Here is a 20,896-nt window from a genome sequence, read left to right on the forward strand (position 1 = left end):
ATTGATAATCTAAAAAAATATGTGATAAATTTGTCTACATTCTGTCGTTGAAATGAAAACATTGATTTTTTCTAAAATTGACAGCACGCATCTCAATAGCAAGTCATAACTCTTACGTGTAAGTTACAGTTTGCATTTCATGGTACTGTAGTTTTTTCAACTTCCGGCTAATTAAACGGATTCCGAAGAATCCGTCGTTTACTGCCGTGCATATTTTGTAATTACAATTTGTTATTAGGACAGAGGGAGCTGGCTGTATTCCAACTTCGACTGATACTCAGCACGGCGACTAATTAACACTCGCTGTTTCTGTTATGAACATATTTAAGTCAAGTGGCGAAATAATTGTGCCTTGATCATTCAATTATAATTTTATCAATACTGGAAATTTCATTATTAGCTGCCCATTAACGGTTTAAGGGAAGTAGTTTTGTCACTCTGTTATCTTTTTTCATATTTTGATTTTCAAAACATCAAACTATGTTACCAGGGCCCGTATTCATAAAACCGTTCTCATGCTCAAACATGGATTTTGTGCTCAAACCAACTTTCTTGTGGCTCACTAAAATCATGTCAAACGATCAAAAAGTGAAAATGTAAACAGTTTTTGGCTTTAAGTCTCAAGTTCAAATGTTTTCCAAATCATTGACAAAATAAGATTTTATTATATATTTATAACCGGAACAAGAAATCAGACTTGAGCACAAAATCCATGCTTGAGCATGAGAACAGTTTCATGAATACGGACCCAGAAGTATTTCAAAACGTGAGGTTTCTGTTAAAACAAAAATTCGTCAACTGTGTAGTTCAGTTTCCTTGTCATCTATTATATTATCAATAATGTTTTTGCGACATTTGTTTTGTTGGATTGTTTTGATTATTAAGCTACAGTTATACCAGAGCTCCCAGTCGAGTGTTGGTTGGTTATCGTACTTGTATAACCAGCAATAGTCCATTGAAAACTGCATGAAGACACGAGGATCACAATTTATAAATGACCAGACCATCACGAGTAATGGAATATATTTCTATCAGAATATAAAAATCAATATACTATGCGTGGTTCCAGTTTCAAATGCAGAAGAAATAAACCGCAAATCACTCTTTATATTACATCTTCATTTCAAATATGACGTTTGTCTTCAACACCAAATGCATGAAGCAAGCATGTTTATTATTCCGGCTGCTGTATGTTACAAGAAAAAGGAATGATGAAACACATGTTATGTTAGATATGTTATGTTAGATACACGGGTTGAGAGTGATGAAACACATGTTATGTTAGATATGTTATGTTAGATACACAGGTTGGGAGTGATGAAACACATGTTATGTCAGATACACGGGTTGGGAGTGATGAAACACCTGTTATGTTAGATACACGGGTTGGGAGTGGTGAAACACATGTTATGTTAGATACACGGGCTGGGAGTGTTGAAACACATATTATGTTAGGTAGAGTGGTTGGGAGTGATGAAAAACATATGTTAGATTCCCGGGTTGGGAGTGTTGAAAAACATATGTTAGATACACGGGCTGGGAGTGATGAAACACATATTATTTTAGATACACGAGCTGTGAGTGATTAAAATCACATACTATGTTAATTACACGGACTGGGAGTGATGAAAATCACATATAATGTTAATTACACGGGTTGGCAGTGATGAAACACATATTATGTTAGATACACGGGTTGGGTGTGATGAAACACATGTTATGTTAGATACACGGGGTGGGAGTGATGAAACACATGTTATGTTAGAAACAAGGGCTGGGAGTGATGAAACACATGTTATGTTAGATACACGGGGTGGGGGTGATGAAACACAGGTTATGTTAGATACAAGGGCTGGGAGTGATCAAACACATGTTATGTTAGATACACGGGTTCGGAGTGATGAAACACATGTTATGTTAGATAAACGGGTTGGGAGTGATGAAAAACATATGTTAGATACACGGGTTGGGAGTGTTGAAAAACATATGTTAGATACACGGGCTGGGAGTGATGAAAACATATGTTAGATACACGGGTTGGGAGTGATGAAAAACCTATGTTAGATACCCGGGTTGGGAGTGTTGAAAAACATATGTTAGATACACGGGCTGGGAGTGATGAAAACATATGTTAGATACACGGGTTGGGAGTGATGAAACACATATTGTGTTAGATACATGGGATGGGAGAGTTGAAACACATATTATGTTAGATACACGGGTTGGGTGTGATGAAACACATGTTATGTTAGATACACGGGGTGGGGGTGATGAAACACAGGTTATGTTAGATACAAGGGCTGGGAGTGATCAAACACATGTTATGTTAGATACACGGGTTCGGAGTGATGAAACACATGTTATGTTAGATACACGGGGTGGGATTGATAAAAAACACATTATGTTAGATACACGGGTTGGGATTGATAAAAAACACATTATGTTAGATACACGGGTTGGGAGTGATGAAACACATGTTATGTTAGATACACGGGTTGGGAGTGATGAAACACATATTGTGTTAGATACATGGGTTGGGAGTGTTGAAACACATATTATGTTAGATACACGGGTTGGGAGTGATGAAAAACATATGTTAGATACACGGGTTGGGAGTGTTGAAAAACATATGTTAGATACACGGGCTGGGAGTGATGAAACACATATTATTTTAGATACACGAGCTGTGAGTGATTAAAATCACATACTATGTTAATTACACGGACTGGGAGTGATGAAAATCACATATAATGTTAATTACACGGGTTGGCAGTGATGAAACACATATTATGTTAGATACACGGGCTGTGAGTGATGAAAATCACATATTATGTTAATTACACGGGTTGGGAGTGATGAAACACATATCATTATAGAAACACGGGCTGGGAGTGCTGAAAATCACATATTTTGTTAATTACATGGGTTGGGAGTGATGAAACACATATCATGTTAGATACACGGGATGGGAGTGCTGAAAATCACATATTATGTTAAGTACACGGGTTGGGAGTGATGAAACACATATAATGTTAGATACACGGGCTGGGAGTGATGAAAATCACATATTATGTTAATTACACGGGTTGGGAGTGATAAAACGCAGGAGTGTTACACATTTTGTTACAGGAGATCGGAGTTGCGAAACATAAAGTTGGTGCTAGATATATAAGTGGGGATTGGGGACACAAAACACATATAGAAACACGTGATATGCTACCTTGCATGCAGCTTCTCTTCAAATATCTTCCAGATTACAAAGGTGCTCAGATGGTTCAATCAAGAGGGCCAGAGGGCCTGTATTGCTTGTTTGTCATTGTCGCCTGTTACCTTCAAGCCATTGTCAGATCTATGTGAACAAACTTTATAGCAAGTCACATAAGACTAAAGGTTGATATCATTACCTTTCACATCATGGATCTTAATTGAATTTTGATCGTATTTTACATATTGGACTTTCAAAAGTTGATAACTTGCTTGAAACAGTTATGACAGACTTTTACAAGAGCTTGCTACTACTCAAATACCATGACCATATGCTAAACATATTTCACCTTTTTACCTGCTCCAACAATGATAGGGGTTTAACATGGCGAGATACTTTTGACAAGCGCAGTCGGCGGACTCAAATAGGACTACTTTTTGATCTTGTATTTTGATTATTTTTTGTATTTTTGCAGATTTTTGGCATAGCATCTAAGAAAGCTGCTGACCAAATATTATGGTTTTAGGCCTCTTTATTCTGCATAATTAGTCGTTTAGCATTTACACGAACTCTGACTCATACATCTTTAGAGGTCGTAGATTTCAACACGTTTCGCCTTTCAACCTTGAAAAGTGGCAAGGTCATTTATTTGAACCTAGTGAATAGCTCTTTATTACAAGCTAAAAGGGTAAATATTATTCTAGGATCTTTAGAACAAGTCAATTGAAGATCGTAAATATTTGACCTGTGACTTGAAAAATGGTCACCAGTATTTATTCAAATTTGATTGCCCTTTACCCTTAGCATGCTGGTCAAATCAAGACCATAGGCCTCCTAGTTTTCAGAATATGTTGACATATTGCAACTTTGGCCCCGTGACCTTTAATGTGTCAATGTTATTTCTTTTATGAAAATAAACAGCACTTCATGCCAGCATCCAACAGGCCAAATAACTTATGGACTTTCAGTTTTTAAGAAGTCGTTGGATGATTAAACAAGAGGCCCAGAGGACATGTATCGCTCACCTGTTTCTTTTGTTACATCAGATCGAAGGACTATGTATGGTTTGGGCGTGTTTTGGCCCCCAAATGCATCAAAATTCAAAACCTTTAAATGAACTTTGAAAGGACGGTTTACTTTATTTTTGTCATATTTTGCATAGTTTTTCTCCTCGAAACTGTAGAGCGCATGCTTGAACAAACTCAAAATCAAAGGATAATGTGTAGGCACCTGTAATACATCTTTAGGAGAAATATAAAGTTTGTTCAAGAGTGCGCTCTATGGTAACTAAGAGAAAAACTAGGCAAAAACCTGTCAAAATTTACTGAATATTAAAGTTTCATTAATTTATGCAAATATTCACTGGTTACCATGGCAGCCATAATTGAAAACCTAAATAAATGCTCACATAATAGTACCAGGGAAGAATTCAAAATTAAAGAAAGTCATTTGAAAGTTCTATTGAAGATTTTTTATTTTGATGGATTTGGGGGCCAAAAAAGGCCCAAACCATACAGTCCTTTGGCAACTAAAACACAAGACATTTTAACATCTCTTAAACGCTTCTTAAGATATTATTTGAAATTTGAATTTTAAAGCTTTTAACCCACGTTGACTCCGGCTAGCACTTGAAGTTGCCATTTGACCTAATTACTGTAATAAAGAAAAAGATTTGCACTGCTGGTCTACATAGCATACCCAAGTATCATGACTCCAGACCAAATGCTTCTTAGGATATCATTGTTTGAAGTTTTTAACATATTTGACACCTGTGACCTTGAAAGTAGGTAAAGGTCCTTTTAATGACGAAACTTTATAGCACCTCATCCCAGGTCCCTACTGGCCAAATATTATGACCCTGGGCCTTATTGAACTTTAAAAAAAGATTGTTAAAGCTTTTAACCCATGTTGACCTTTGACCCCTGACTAGCACTTAATAGTTGAGATTTGACCTTATAATTATTATTAAAAAAAGATTCGCACTGATGGTCTTCATAACATACCCAAGTATCATGACTCTAGTCCAAATGGTTCTTAGGATATTGTTGTTACTGGCCAGGTAAGCTAAAAATGTGTCATCCCAGTGACCTTGAAAATAAGTCAAGGTCATTCGTTTCTATGAATAAACTTTTGGTTTATCATTTGACCAGTGCCTATGACATTGGGTCAAGGTCCTTTTTTCCCCGTCATCTTGTGTCTTCATTCCCGAGAGATACTAACCAGACATCATAGCTATATACCCTACAAAAAATCTTTTGAAGTAAAAGTTGACGAATGATTGATACCATGTAGACAGACAGACAACAGATACAAACCCAAGAGATTGGCACAAACTATCCAATAAGCTCAGACACTTTTTCAAAGTGAGCTAAAAAAAACTCTCACACTTTGTGTTATAAATGTTTCTACAAAACCAAACAAACACCGTTTATTATTTTCAAGAACTTTTAATTTTTTTTTCCATAATGTTTCAGACAATCTGTAATCAATGACAAGCTTTGTCATTTCACCGCTCATTACATAGCACTAATGACATCACAAAACATAGCATAGAGACCCCAGACCTCATCACTGGAGTCCACGTATAAATGTGTGTAGGTTTACCTTCAGAAAAAGCTAATGTATCAACAATAAGCATTCATCTAACTCATCATCTTCGTGCATCAAATATATTTGCTTCAAACACCAGATAAACCTATGGTGGATAACTGGAAAGTCAGGGCAACTTATTTAAATCTATATACAATGGATATAAAACGGAAAAATAATGGTACAATAAATTATGCCACAGAGGCGTCGAACTGTACTATTAGGTTTGAAGGGAGGTAATCCATACACAGAAACAAAAACTCCTTGCTAAATAATATTTCTATAAAACCTGTAACAACAAAAACACAATTCACGTCATTTATTCTTGGTTTAATTCATCAGTCTGACTTGTAATCACTTGTGTTCTTTAGTGTCAAGATTTGTGGGGGGGATGTTCTGACCCCATTGACATGTTTCTGGTTTTAATCAAACACAAGATTTGTGGGGGGGATGTTCTGACCCCATTGACATGTTTCTGTTTTTAATCAAACACAGCATGCTGCCATCAAGGAAAGTTGTTGCAACAAATCTACTAACACCTTCCATACCTTGGGAAAAAATTGCCATTGAGAACACATTACAAATTTAGATTACAAACAAACAATGCATTATTATAGTTGCACTGGTTACTTTTCTTGCAGGAATTTACTTTGCACATGAAATGATTCATCAAGGTGAATAAATAACATCTAAGATATCATGACGGAATAATCCCCAAGTCTGTATGAATGAAAAATTATGTTCAACAACTGAAGTTGTGATGGAAACGGCACCAGATAACTCCACAACTTAGGGTGATATTATTGATGCACACATTATTACACATAATGTCACGTTAAAATGATAAGTATCCGAGTTTGGGATATATTCTGATTATGAAGAAGTCTATGTTTAACTATAGAGGTCATCATCATCTTGTTCATTGAAGTTTCCTCCAGAGTTTTCCCCTTGTCTTGGCTCATTACTGCCTTCACTTTGTCCAGGGAATCTTTGAAAAACAGAATGTCCATTATTAATAACACATTTATAAAGAACATTAAACAGCCATTGGCTGGGTTTGAGGATAATAGGTGCTTTGTTGAACCTAAGCACCTAAGCCCATTCTATTGCCCAAGGCTAAGGATTCAATGAAAATGTTTAAAACATCTGACAAGATTCATAAGGAATTTATAAATTCTAATAAATAAATAGAATTTGCCAATTACATTACATCTCCAACACATGCAGGCATACACACATAGCGAGATATTAGCCAGGTGGCACAGGACTAGTAGTAAGCACCTGATAAAGCAGCTCCTGCGAATTCCTCAAAATTGTATTGATTAATGTATATGCTAATTGTATTAAAAATGTATATCTATGTACTGTAAAGCGCTTTAGAGTGGCTTATGTTAGCTAGATGGAGCGCTATATCAAATGTTGTATAATATATCATATTATCATAATGTTCTCCCCATTCTAATGAGAAGTGCTCACCTGAAGTTTCCTCCAAATCCTCTGCTCTGTTGCAAGGTTTGTGCGAACATTTCATACTTCCTGATGTCATTGTCATTTACTGATCTCCTGGCAAATTTCATCGACTCCTCGAAGTGAACTCTTGATATCTCTGGTACTGGGTCATAGTCTTCAGTTTCCTTTAATTAAAAACAAAACGTTATATAAAAGAACGTACTGGCAATACAAAACACCATCACATAGTCTTTCTTTGGACTGTGAAGACAACAGTCCATGTTATCTTAATGTAAAAGGTACCACTGCTTCAGTTATAATCGCAAAGAAAAGTTCCACTTAAGTATTTTTCTTTCTATATAGAAGATCAAGCAATCAAAAGATATTTCTGGCTTAAGAATAACTTCTTCGGTCAAGTTATACATCTTTCATGTTCATTGTTTTTTCATAGGTTTTGCGGCCAATTGGACACGAATTTCGACACCATGCATTTATAATTCCTTGATGGAAACAACGGTAAAGTGTAGGCCTGACAATTTAAAGGTTCGGAGTTTGACCTCTGCTGATTTTGTTTTCTCTTTTATTTGCATTTTCAAACATTAAAATTTTGAACAACTACGATTCTGTAAAATGCAAATCAACATGTGAAAAAATACTTATTTGAAAAGATTTAAAGCAATATCTCACAATAGTGACAGTGGTACTTATGTTGTTCCGACTCATTGGTAACTTTTACCTCCGGTGAAAGTAAGATATATTTCAAAATTTTACCTTTCATGTCATTACAAAATTGGAGCAATCAAAAGTGTTTTCATGGCTGCACACAACGGCTTGTCAATAGTTGAGGTACCCAACCACTTTTTCACCAGGCATAAAATCATTATATGACAATCAAAATGAAACATCACATTTAATATGATTTTACTCTTTCACTATCTTGAAAAGGAGAAATTGATATCAATACTACAAAATAAACACCCCTTCCTCGATCGAAATTCACACAACTTTACAAGAATAGCAGTTATAATGTTCCATTACCATATCTGCGTCTGGGTTGTTAGCCCGTTCCTTTTCCATCCTGATTTCTGCCTCTATAGACTGTCGGATGGCCAGCTTACATGCCCTCTGACAGATCTCAGTCAGATCAGCACCACTGAAGCCCTGTGTGACCTTGGCTAGGTAGTCCACATCAACATCCTGGGCAAATCATTGAGGTTTTAGAATATTAGTGACAATTTACCAGAAAGAAACAACGGTAAAATATGTTTGTAGCAAACTCTGTGGGGCCAATGAAATTGGTTTGATGTAAGTAGATTTTGATATTCACAAGACAATTGTTATGAGGGGACAAAATATAACTGTGTTCCCTATAAATGAGTTTGTACTAAAAATGTTTTACTTTACATGGGAGACTGAATACTGTTAAAAGTTCATTACAATTTTTCTTTCATAAGAAGCACTTTTCATGAGAAAAATGAATTTTTATTTAATACATCATAATGACAAATTTGCATTTTCACCTCTTTTTTAAGATTCATAATTTTGTTTGTTTTCAGAAGTCGATGATCTATCTCATTCTGTTCAAAAAAGTTGTTTTTTTTGTACTAGCAATAATACATCAATTTAATTTTCGACTTTTATCCATATTGATGTCATTACAACCTGTTGTCATTATAGATCATTTGTATCAAATCAAAACAATAATCAACCTTCATAAAGTCAGTTTACATGAAAGTCAAGCCACTACACAGATCCTTCCATCATATACTGTTTGCAACCTTGCAATATTTGTTCTGAGGGATCATTGTACCTTAGAGACAGGCGATTTCCTGAGGTTTGCCTTTAGAATGGAAATTCTAGATTTGATGTCAGGAAGAGGAATGTAGATCAGTTGGTCCAGACGACCAGGTCGCAGAATGGCAGGGTCAATGATATCTGGTCTAAAAACAAACAAATTTAATGCAGGAATGAAAAATAAATTTTAAATCACATTATAGTTGTAAAATCTGGACAATTGAATTTTTAAAGTATTTTAAAAAAGAACTATCTCAGGAGCTACACAGATTTTACCTCTTCAAATGAGATTTATTTTTAGTATACTTTGTAGAATATCTTTTTACAACTAGTGCCATCAAAATCGCTAATAAATATATAGAACATTTCACTAGATAGGTATATAATTGTGAAATGTCTAGTGCCATTGGCATTGCTGATAATCCAAATTTCATTTTAATATATATGATGCATTTTTTGTTTTATCATATTTAATATAAGTTTTGTCCATTTGAAATCAGTTTGTCATTGATGAAGTATTCTTCTGACACTAGTATACTTATTAAGTAAAATGTTTTATTGTTTTTTTTTAAAATCCTAGATACCTTTAAAATGTCTTGCTAAAACTGCAATAAATGAGCATTTTGCCTTGAATACTGTTTTCCTGTTCCTCTTTCCCGAGACAGGTGTATCCACACTCTTCCCATTATTTTATCAGATTCATTGACCTGTAGCATTACTGATCAGTAATGCATTATATATGTGACAGAGTCAAGAGAGTTAAAAACAATGAAACATTCATCCTCTTGGAAGTATTTAGGGGGTCTCAACCATTTGGGAAAGATACTTTAGTTGCCAACACTCAGCAAGTCTTGTGTTAAGCAACTTCATAATTTCCCCTTTTGGTTGAGGTCACCTGTCTCACCCCAAACTAGGCAAGCAAAAGAAAGCAACGCACCTGTTTGTGGCTCCAATGATGAACACATTTTTCTTTGCACTCATACCATCCATCTCTGTGAGCATCTGGTTTATCACTCGGTCAGCAGCACCACCTGTTCACATAAAGCAATAGTAGGGTCACATGACATTCATAGTGGTGTTCATAATTTTCTTTTAAGGATACCTGTCCCATTGTACTATGGTTTTTCCATAATACAGTAACCTCCCCTTAACTTCCATTTGGATATAACTGTAAAACTATTGGGCCAGCACACGTACATTGACCAGGTAGCTCAATCGGATAGAGTGATTGTAAAACAATCCAAAGTCCAGGGTTTGAATCCTAGTCTAGCCCCACTGATTTTTTACACTAAAAACACTGTTGTTGATTATATGTTATTTCTTTCATCTTGTCTATTTTCTCATAAAAGTCTCTTAACATATGGTTTTCTTTTCAGAATTGATTATGAAAGCTATAGTCATACAGGAAAAAGCAGTTGCCAACACTTAGTTACAGTATTTGGCAGTGGTACGGGGATCCTTAATACAAACAGCTCACTGTGAGAATTCATTTCAATGTTGAGGGGCTGTACCTTTATAAACCTAGTAAAATTCATCGTTTCCAATCAAAAATTTCTGTAAAACAGCATAAACATTTCACGGTTATTTCAGGAATATCTATTCAAGATATTAACAAGTTCTTCAATTTTTTTTCCAAATCATTTAATCATAAGTCATGATGGACTTTATTGGGGAAAGTTCTTTTTAATCACACTTGCCTCCGTCTCCTGCATTACCACCTCGGGCTTTTGCTATTGAATCCAACTCGTCAAAGAACAGAACACAAGGGGCAGCAGATCGTGCCTGAAACGAGAGGTTAGTTTAAACTGGGAAATGATCTCATGACTTAATAAATGTTATATTAGCTGTCAACCATGGGCCTCACAATGAATGATTTACAATTATACTATAATTTTTTTGAAATGCCAGTAAAATTTTGTATGAAATAATGTTATTTATAGGTAAATATAAACATAATTAAACTCTTTTAAAGTTGCTTATTTTCCCCGATATTTTCCAAAATTATTTCTTTCATTATGTAGGGGTCTCATTCCCCCCCACCCCCCCACATGAAGTAATTTCCTTGGTGTTCCCTTAAACCAAGTTTAACAATTTTTCTTACTTTATCAAAAATATCTCTGACATTGGCTTCTGATTCTCCAAACCACATAGTGAGCAGTTCTGGACCTTTGATTGAGATGAAGTTGGCCTGGCATTCATTTGCAATAGCCTTAGCCAGCAAAGTTTTACCACATCCAGGTGGGCCGTAGAAGAGTACTCCCTTTGATGGTGTCATACCAAATTTCATGAATTTCTCCGGATGTTCTACTGGATACTGAAACAAGGCAGAACAAATAGTAAATGATATACATCGTGACAGAAACTATCATTATTCACATATCAAAAAACAACTGGACTCCTTGCCTTTGTAATCATGTTACCTACAATATATTTTCAAAAATGCTGTAACCATAAATTTAATTCTTAATTTGATTTTTATTTGGAACTTGCTGATTGGTTTAACTTTTATAAAGAAAAATTATGTTTTCTTTTTAGATAGAACAAAATTCAATTTTTCATTGGGATCTTTGGACCAAAATGCCCTGGTAAGAACTACTGTCTTATATTACCTGTACTAATTCCTGGAGTTCTTTCTTGACGTTTTCCAAACCTCCGACATCCTCCCATGTGACAGATGGCACCTCCACGGCAGTTTCTCTGAGAGCACTTGGATTGCTCTTTGCCAAAGCCCACTACAAAGAATCAAGATTTTTTTATGTTATAAAATATAGAACTTCTGTGCATGGTTGGAGTGAGCAAAGAAAAGCTTCTGCACCACATGCTGATCTGGAGAAAATCACTTCTGTTCATAGTCTATTATTATCCTTCATTTTAAATAACATCTAGGGCATTGTTGTAATACATTAAAACTACAGCTAATCTGGGAAGATATGCTAGAATGTTTTAAATCTTTTTTTATTTCCTGTTCTGTCTTTTTTTTTTTTTCAATGTCGGGAAACGCTCACTTCACAATCGCGACTGTCTCAAATGGTTAAGGGGAGATAACGCTTTCATAAGAAGATGGGGGACTGGAAAGCTTGAAGTGTGGAACAGGTCTGCGGCTGGCTAGAGTTGAATGAGTTAGGTACCGTTACAGGGAAATTTTAGAGGTACAACTCAAATTTTACTTGAATAAAAGAGATTAATCATTAAAAAATTGACTCATTCTTCAATAAGCCCACGTATAAATCACAATGAAACCGCCTGAGTATATGATTTCCCACATGTCAACGACCATGTGTGTCGGTCAACTTTTCCAGTTCGCAATTGATGATATATGGAAAAGTAGGTGTTTGTGGCCTCTGATTTGGACTCAGAACAGCATGTCTAGTTTTTGGCTGATAGTTTACAGATGAAAAGTCGTCAGTTTATTACATGGTGAAAGTCAGGTGCATGTAAAGCTTTTTGGTAATTTTAAAACAAAACATGATCAGAGTTATAATACGTTTCGTTTATATTGACAATTTGATTATAGCTACCAGTATTACTGTGCTATACATCAATTTGAATTGACATTGATGCAATATATATATACATATTTTGGATGATGCAACAAGACTTGAATATATGAATTAATAGAAATATATTGCTTCTATGGGTGGTCCTAAAACCCAGAAATATAGTTCTATGCCATGTACCTCCTGGAAAAAACCCACTTCTGTAAGTGAATTAATTCTGCAAATATATGTTTATTAGCATTATTAATCTTTCTACTAACCCTGAAATCTTCCATGGTCACAGCTAAAGAGTCGAGCACTTCGGCATCAATAGTGTCATCTTCTAAATCAATAAGATCCATCTTTTCTCGGATTTGCTGAAGGGCAGCCTCTGAGCAGAGAGCAGCCAAATCTGCACCAACATGTCCATGTGTCTCGGAGGCAACCTGTTCCAGATCTACATCATCACCAAGCTTCATGTTCTTAGTGTGAATGCGTAGAATTTCCAAACGTCCAGTAGCATCAGGTATACCAATGTCTACTTCCCTGTCAAATCGACCTGGACAAAAGATATAAAATGACAGCTATATAGCCCTCTACCAATGGAAATGAATCATAAAAACTACTGCAGCACCTTGACATATCAGTGCTTATTAGCATGTTCATTATTAAATGAGGAAAATAAATCCCAAAACAAAACATTCCTCTCAAGTTATTTGTATAGATTCCTTCCATTTATAATCATAAAAATAAAGACAATTGTGTCCATAAAACACATTGTATTAAATCGATTAAAAGAAGAAAAAGAACATACCAAATCTTCTCAAAGCTGTATCAATGCTGTTAGGTCTGTTAGTTGCAGCCATTACAATGACATGGGATCTCTGTTTCAAACCATCCATGAGTGTCAGGAGCTGTGATACAATCCTTCTCTCAACCTCTCCATGAGTCTACAAAACAGTGGAATTTGTTATGAAATATCCGATAATTTTAAAGAAATTTGGACATAACAATTAGGTTGACAGGAATTCCTTCACATATTTGGAACTTCAGAAAATCCACCTATAATCTGTAACCCATGAAAAGGAGAATTGCAATTTAAGACAAACTGTTCAAGTGAAATATCACTTGAATTATTTATCCCAATTTTTGTACAAAAAAAGGAAGATTAAAAAATAAAAAAAAAAGTAAAATACTTTCAACAACTGATCAACTGATGAAAAAATTGATTTAAACTGTAAACAATACAACAAATTATAAATTTGATTTAAACTGTAAATAATACAAACGAATTATTTTATATATGTACCTTTTCTCTCTTTGGTGCAATTGCATCCAACTCATCAATAAAGATAATGGCTGGTGCATTTTTCTCTGCCTCTTCAAAAGCTTTCCGGAGGTTGCTTTCAGATTCTCCAGCTAATTTGCTCATAATCTCGGGACCTGCAAGTTGTAAATACAATAAACATGATATTTTGCATTTTTTATTTGGCCACAAAATGTTAATTTTAATACATATACTTCATATAAAGACCAAGAATTAAAGACATGCAATTCATCAATGTGAATATCAAATGTGAATATTTCAGTCAAATAGGCAATAATTCTTTCTTTAGCGGATAAGATTACAATATATCATGCATGATGTTATTTTATTTATTATTCTACTAAAATTTTCTCTGTTACTTACCATTAATGAGAAAGAAGAAGGCACCCGTTTCATTAGCCACAGCCCTCGCAATCAGAGTTTTACCAGTTCCTGGTGGTCCGTACAGCATGATACCTCTTGGGGGCTACAATGACAACACCAAACATGACTTCTTCAACACATTCTGAGTAATGATACATTATATATAAACATGTATACTTACACAATATTAATCACATTGCTAGTTTAGGTTAGATAATGGTTTTTCAAATAATCACTTAAGTAAATTTAGAATGATGTCAGCTCCACTCATTCCATTCTCGTTTAAACACTACCATATTTTTATTACCACACTTTTGATTCGGATAAATTTAGTGGTTGGACAAAAAAAGACCTCAAAGCATTAAGTAATTTTCATCCCTACTTCTTTTTGTATTTACTTGAGAGAAAAACAGACTGGTCTGCAATGCTTACCTTCACACCAATAGCTTTGAAGAGCTGGGGATGTCGCAGAGGTAACTCAACCATTTCCTTGATCTGAGCCAGCTGTTTTCTGCAACCTCCAATGTCATCATACCCAACCTCATTCAGAGCTTCTTCCTCCTCCTATCCGACAAAACACAAAATCAAATAAGTCTTGGAGGGCATGATAATATCACTTCATCTTTATTTACTTTCGTGTTATGAAAGAAATAGAATATCTAACTCATGATGATTAATTCTTATTTCTATTCATTCTGTTGAGTTAGTTCTCAATTTATTATCTTAAGCTTGTAGACTCTATTTGAAAACTGACTTGCATGAAAGAATGTATCCCCTTCATATCTATAGAATAATTGGCATCAACCTTTTCACATGTTAAACTGTGAAGTTAACATCAAAATGAAATATACTTTAGTTTGTACTTAGGTATATATATTAATATAGCACAACCAGTGAAGGTTTATTGTGGGACATTTGGATGATTTTTACAATATGTATTCATATGAAGGTGATAGAGTACATATCAAACTAGTTATCGAATCTATACTTACCAACCTGGAGAAAATGTTTGAAAATATCATTTACCTCTCTCTTAACAGGATCCCCTTCACAGTGGATGACGGTTTCTGGTGCTACAATACAGTATGGATCAGGGTCTGTAGCGATCACCTTGAACTCCACTCCTCTCATGCCTCCACGGATGAGGAATATATCTCCTTTCTTAATGGGTCTGTATGCTTCCATGAAGTATGGTTTGAGATAGACATCAAAAATATTTCTAAAATAAAAAGAAATTATGTAACAATACTTAGAAAGGTACATGAATACACTTTGTACATCTGAGGATTTTTTTCCAGATGACATCAAGTCGTGGATTCAGATGGTGGCCCCACCCTACCAAATTGTTAATTTCCTTGATGTCAATGACTTCACTTGCATGTTTTGACAAAAGTTTATCTTCTTTCATTAAATCCTGAATATGTCTGTGCAACATTACTATAATTTGCAACTACTAAACTAACCTCTTTCTGTAATTTTTTTTTGTTTTAAATATATTTAACCTCCGAAAATAACTTTATGACTTCTAAACTAACCTCTTTCTGCAGATTTTGTTTTGATTTAAATATATATGGAAATAACTTTATGAATTAATTCCTTTTGTGTGAAAAGTCTGAGGATTATGGACTTTAATTACAAGAATTTACCTGGCAATTTTGGGAATGGAAAGTCAAACCTGTTCCATAATAGGCAAAATGGATTTTATCATTTTCCATAAAAGGGTTCCACTGTTTAAGTAACAGTGACCTTAACCTGTGACTGAGTTCGGAACTATGACCAGAAGGGCTTTGCTGGTTTTTTAACCCTTATCCCGCCAAGTGCAGCATATGTCGTTTTTATAAACCAGTTTCCCACTGCCAAGCGCGGCATATGTCGTTCCGCAAAACATGCCTTCCACAGCCGATCGCGGCATATGTCGATTCTGGGATTGCCCGTTTAAGTACGGAACTGTGGTGAGAAACTCACTGCTAGCTTTACTTAGAAATGATGACGTGTTAGCTTATACCTTAATTTCATTGGCTGACTACGTGATACCCACAGTTTATTTATAAACTAAGCCACCGTGACATTTAGAGCACGGATTCAAGGTTTTGTTGACAGCGCGAAAAAATGGCGGACGACAAACTGACAGAAGACGAACGACTGCAGATTATCGGCGATATATTTGACAGTAACAACAGTGACAATGACTTTTAGGGATTCGGACCAGATGATTTACTTCGTGACGCAGAATTCGTACAAGAAATTGACTTTGATCAATTATATAAAAACGTGGACATTCCTGAAGACGACAACACAGCGTACCACCATTAAATGCCCCATTCACGGGACGGCCCGGTTTGAACAAAGATATTCCAGGTGACTGCGACCATATTTATTTTTCTCTCTCTTCTTTTTGACAACAATATGTGGACGACTCTTACGACAGAATACTAAGTACTTTTGATTATGAAACTTGGAATTGTTTTCAGGTGATGGTAATAAATAACCTGTTTATTAGACGTAAATCATCTTTATTACATACAAAACTCACCTTTTCTAACCTGTAGTTTTGGAAAGGTAAGCGAGATATCCAAAATTACTTTTGATACGCAAAGAAGAAATCTTCCTGAACAAAACACCTTATAAATATTTTCTTGGATTCGATAAAGATAAAAAGTTATTGTTGGTTTAATCAGCTAATTAATTTTGATTAATAAAGCTGTTGTTTATTTGGCAGTGGGGAGGTATACCACAAATTGTATACACAGCAGTGGTGTGTATATATACACATGAGTGAATGGCAGGATAAGGATTAAGCCAGCCCATGTACTAAGTTTGAGCTTTTTGAAATAATTTCTTAAGTTAGAATCCACTGAAGCAAGCACTTTTATACGTGAAATTCTCATTTTAGTAAGCGACCTTGAGCTTTTACAGACCATGTCCAAAAACTAAAAAGAATAACCTTGACACAGGACACACTATTACAATAGGGGTATTCCTCTTCACTGGAGCAACTGGCATAACAGTCTGGGTTTTGTGCAATCATTTGTTTTGAAATAAGGACCCATACAAGAAATGTAAATGCCCAGATAGAAAGAAATCAGGTATGATTGCTACATCCACCAACCTTTCTTCAATTTTAGCATAAATAAATTAGAAAAATCTCTTTTAATCCAACAGATTTGGATATACCAAAATCATACTTTCTCTGGACTCTGACAAAATCAAACATATTCAAGGTTAAGTTCATTTCCCTCGAATTTGATGTTACATTAACCTACCCAGTGAGGCCTTCCACGGTGTCATCAATTGGTAGGACATGAATCCTCTTTCCGTATTTTACATCTGGACAGGCTTGGATGCTAAAAAATTGAAGTGTTTTTATTTTAATTTGTCTTCTTATAACATATATATTATTGCAACATAGTATTATGATGACAAACAAGTTATGACTTTAGCAAATTGAAAATGACATTCCATCTTTTAAAGGACTGTCTCTTTAGCAACGCTGAATACAAACATCACATAGTGTTCATCCCAAATTTTGTATGAAAAATATAGAAGAACTTGAAGATTAGACGTGCTTCATTTTTTAAAAATGTTTTTGTATCAAGATATCAACTTGATCAATGTAATTTCAGGAGTGTTTGCATTACTTTATTAAGTCCTTTACCTGACAACATCTCCCAAACGCACTCTCAGGTTGTTTCTGACACATCTGTTGATTCTGATTTTGTCATCTGTAACTGTATCATCTGACAATACAATGCATACAGTTTCCTTACGTCTCTTGCCCTTCAGAAGGACTGTGTCTCCACGAAACAGCTGTAGCTCATCCATTTTAGTCTACAAAACAAAACCAAACATTTCCCTCAAACAATCGCTCCCATACAATTTTTGAATATTAATATTCCTGAATGTTTCTGAACCATTGAAAACATGATATGTTACACAAAAAAATGACTTTTTCTAATATTTGGTGAAACAGTTGGTTTAGCAAGTATATAAAAACAAATAGAATTCAACCGGAAAATAAAAATTAAAAGATATGTTACTGCCAATCATGGGATTATGTTAGAACAGAAATGAAACACATACCATTGAAATATTATTTTAAGATGCAATTTACTCCTTTGAGTTAGGTATGTCAAATTATCATAAAGGTATAAACATACGTTATTACATGACATTGAGATTGATATAAAACCATCTGTTCCATTAAAAGTAAAGATTCTTTGACTTGTGCAATTTTTTGCATCCTCAAACAGCTAAGATCATATGAAGAGCCATATAAGGGCCACTTTGAATTGTGATCTCACTGAAATGTCATAAGCAGGTCCAGTACACTCTGCCGATTGAGCTATATAGCTATAAAGACCTATATAGCTATAAACACCTATAAATTATAGCTGTATTGAGCTATATTTTCTCAGATTTCAAATTTCATTAAATTAAAGCAAAGTGGCATAAAACAATAAGGTGTATGGTAATGTTGACTACAAAGAGCATACAGTTAGATGTTTATTTTCATTTTTCATAAATGTAAAATTTCCGATTTTTTTACATCATTATTTTTTAAAAAGAATACTTATTTTTAATGTCTTTTGTTATCAACCTAATGATACAATCTTCTTTTAAAAGCGACTTTGTTTCGTTTTCTTTAAAAAAAGAAAATCACTTGAAAATAGCTCAAAAGACCTATTTCAGATAGGTCAATAGAGCTATTATAGGTCTTTACAGCTATATAGCTCAATCGGCATAGTGTACTGGACCTGATAAGCTTGACACAGTAGCCGACAGGCTGACCAGTGGTATCAAGGCAGATGCCATTGAAAAACAGGCAGTGTAAGGAATTGGAAAAGTAGAGGTACCAAGTTTATGTGTTAAATGGGGACAGGAAATCAACTTTGTCCTTTTTCGATGCCCTCTATAACCCTAAAGGCAGGAGGAAACCCTAAATCTATGGGGGCCCCAATATTAGCTGTCTTGTATGATCATGAAATAAGGACAAAGGAAGTCTGTTCTTGTCCAGAAACTACAAAAGTAAGAAGGAGAAGAACAAGTTTAAAGACAAGATGAAAATACATTTTGATTAATTTATACATACCTGTGAAAGTGATACAACTGAGTTGTCTTCATTGATAGCTTCTTCAACAAGGAGCCTGTTGGGCCGCTCCTTCCGCTTGAGGATAGCTGTTGCCAAGTCATCACTGATTAAAGAATAAGAATAAAAAGATTGTAAATTAACAAATGTCTCTTTTTCCATGTACCTCTGCTATGAATAGATCCAAGGAGTACAGGTTACTGATCTAGTAGTACTAGTATCCTATTGATTGAGCTAAAGGGAAAACTATCCAGGGTCTGTAACAATCAACTAGTCAGACAATTCTTCAATATAATATAAAGCAAGATAAACGTATGTCTGTTTTTCAATTTAAAACATTTGCAGATCAAGGAAAAGGGGGCCTTAAAGTAATAATCCCCCCTCCTTTTTATATTTCTTATTCTATAACTTTTGGGGGGCTTCAACCCCCAAATGGAGCTTTGTCCATTGATCATGACTCCTCCCACCTCCACAAAATCCTTGATTCAAACATGCACCTGAAAATTAGATATAATGAAAAAAATGGAATTTTAATGACAAAATTAAAACAAAACTTTAATTACACAGGAATTATCACAACCCCAATATTACCTTTCTAGATTGTCAGATTGTTTGCCTTCAGGTCTTGGTGGCATTTTCACTCTCGTGTTGTTGAAATGTTCCCAACTATATAGTAGTACTTATCCAGCTATACTGACAGATGATTCAGAAGTCATCATATATATAGTGGTGTATGACATAGCGGAATTGAATACAAATCTCGAAAACGTCGTGACGACACGTTTACTTTATCAGCCAAAATTGTGTATGACGTCACTGTGTACGAAATAAACAAAGAAAAGCTATGTCAGTATGTGTCAAATTTATTTTTGGAACAAAATAAAATTCCAAAATCATAACTATATTAGGCCATTTTCGTAACTAGAATAATAAAACAAGAGGTGATATTTCAGACAACGATATCGCTCGAAAACCAACACAGAAGAACAGCTGATCTTGGTCGTCTGCAAATCGATACTGCGGAGATCCAGACGAAACTTGCCTGGACAGAACAAAGCCGAACATCGCGTTTGAAAATTTGTCTCCTTTTGAACTTTCTTTTAAGCTCTGATTATGTTGCTGAAACAAATATATCATTCATATGTGACCTTCTTGTTTCGTTAAATGTAACATAAATAATTCCGTTTTCGTTTTTCACCCGGGTTTCCGTTCATTGCGAAACCGGTCATGACGCAGGGAAATTGAACAAACTAAAACGGTATATTTTTATAAGTACTGTCCATTTGAACTTACTTTCCCGTCAACATCAAGTTTTCATCCTACTTGATAAAACTGTGAACCAATACTCACTTTGTTCCATCTGCCATCTCTATATTTTTAAATAGAATATTCACGCGAGGTCCACGTCCTCTTCACTCACAAAAATGGCCGTAAAGTTATTGTATTTGCTGAACCAATCAACGGGAACTCTTATCCGGAAAGACAATCTACATGATAAAGAACATTTCCCATCATAAGAGTGAGGAAAGAAGCTATAAACTTATGATAGTCTGTTTTGTCTGAAAGAGTTTATATTGGTTAGTTAAATGATCTAGTATGTGTCATGA

At 34.9% G+C, this 20,896-nt stretch overlaps 1 protein-coding gene across 2 annotated transcripts; it reads right to left on the bottom strand.

Moving 5' to 3' along the window:
- Nucleotides 1–5,632: 5,632 nt before the first annotated feature.
- LOC110466640 (transitional endoplasmic reticulum ATPase) lies at nt 5,633–20,746 on the bottom strand. 2 transcript variants are annotated; one of them, XM_021523275.1, is made up of 18 exons: nt 20,640–20,746; nt 19,293–19,395; nt 17,859–18,031; nt 17,467–17,547; nt 15,230–15,422; nt 14,636–14,767; nt 14,204–14,306; nt 13,823–13,956; nt 13,328–13,463; nt 12,795–13,072; nt 11,647–11,769; nt 11,139–11,351; nt 10,735–10,819; nt 9,975–10,068; nt 9,054–9,183; nt 8,282–8,440; nt 7,271–7,428; nt 5,633–6,782 (listed from the first exon to the last, which is right to left on the bottom strand). In XM_021523275.1, the coding sequence occupies exons 1-18, from the start codon at nt 20,654–20,656 to the stop codon at nt 6,686–6,688; spliced, it is 2,409 nt and encodes an 802-aa protein (XP_021378950.1). In that variant the 5' UTR covers nt 20,657–20,746; the 3' UTR covers nt 5,633–6,685. The 2 variants fall into 2 exon arrangements, with proteins under 2 accessions (XP_021378950.1, XP_021378949.1); XM_021523274.1 differs by lacking the exon at nt 20,640–20,746 and adding an exon at nt 19,881–19,988.
- Nucleotides 20,747–20,896: the final 150 nt, after the last annotated feature.

This window comes from Mizuhopecten yessoensis, unplaced genomic scaffold (genome assembly GCF_002113885.1).
Source record: "Mizuhopecten yessoensis strain PY_sf001 unplaced genomic scaffold, ASM211388v2 scaffold11139, whole genome shotgun sequence".
Lineage (NCBI taxonomy): Eukaryota > Metazoa > Mollusca > Bivalvia > Pectinida > Pectinidae > Mizuhopecten > Mizuhopecten yessoensis.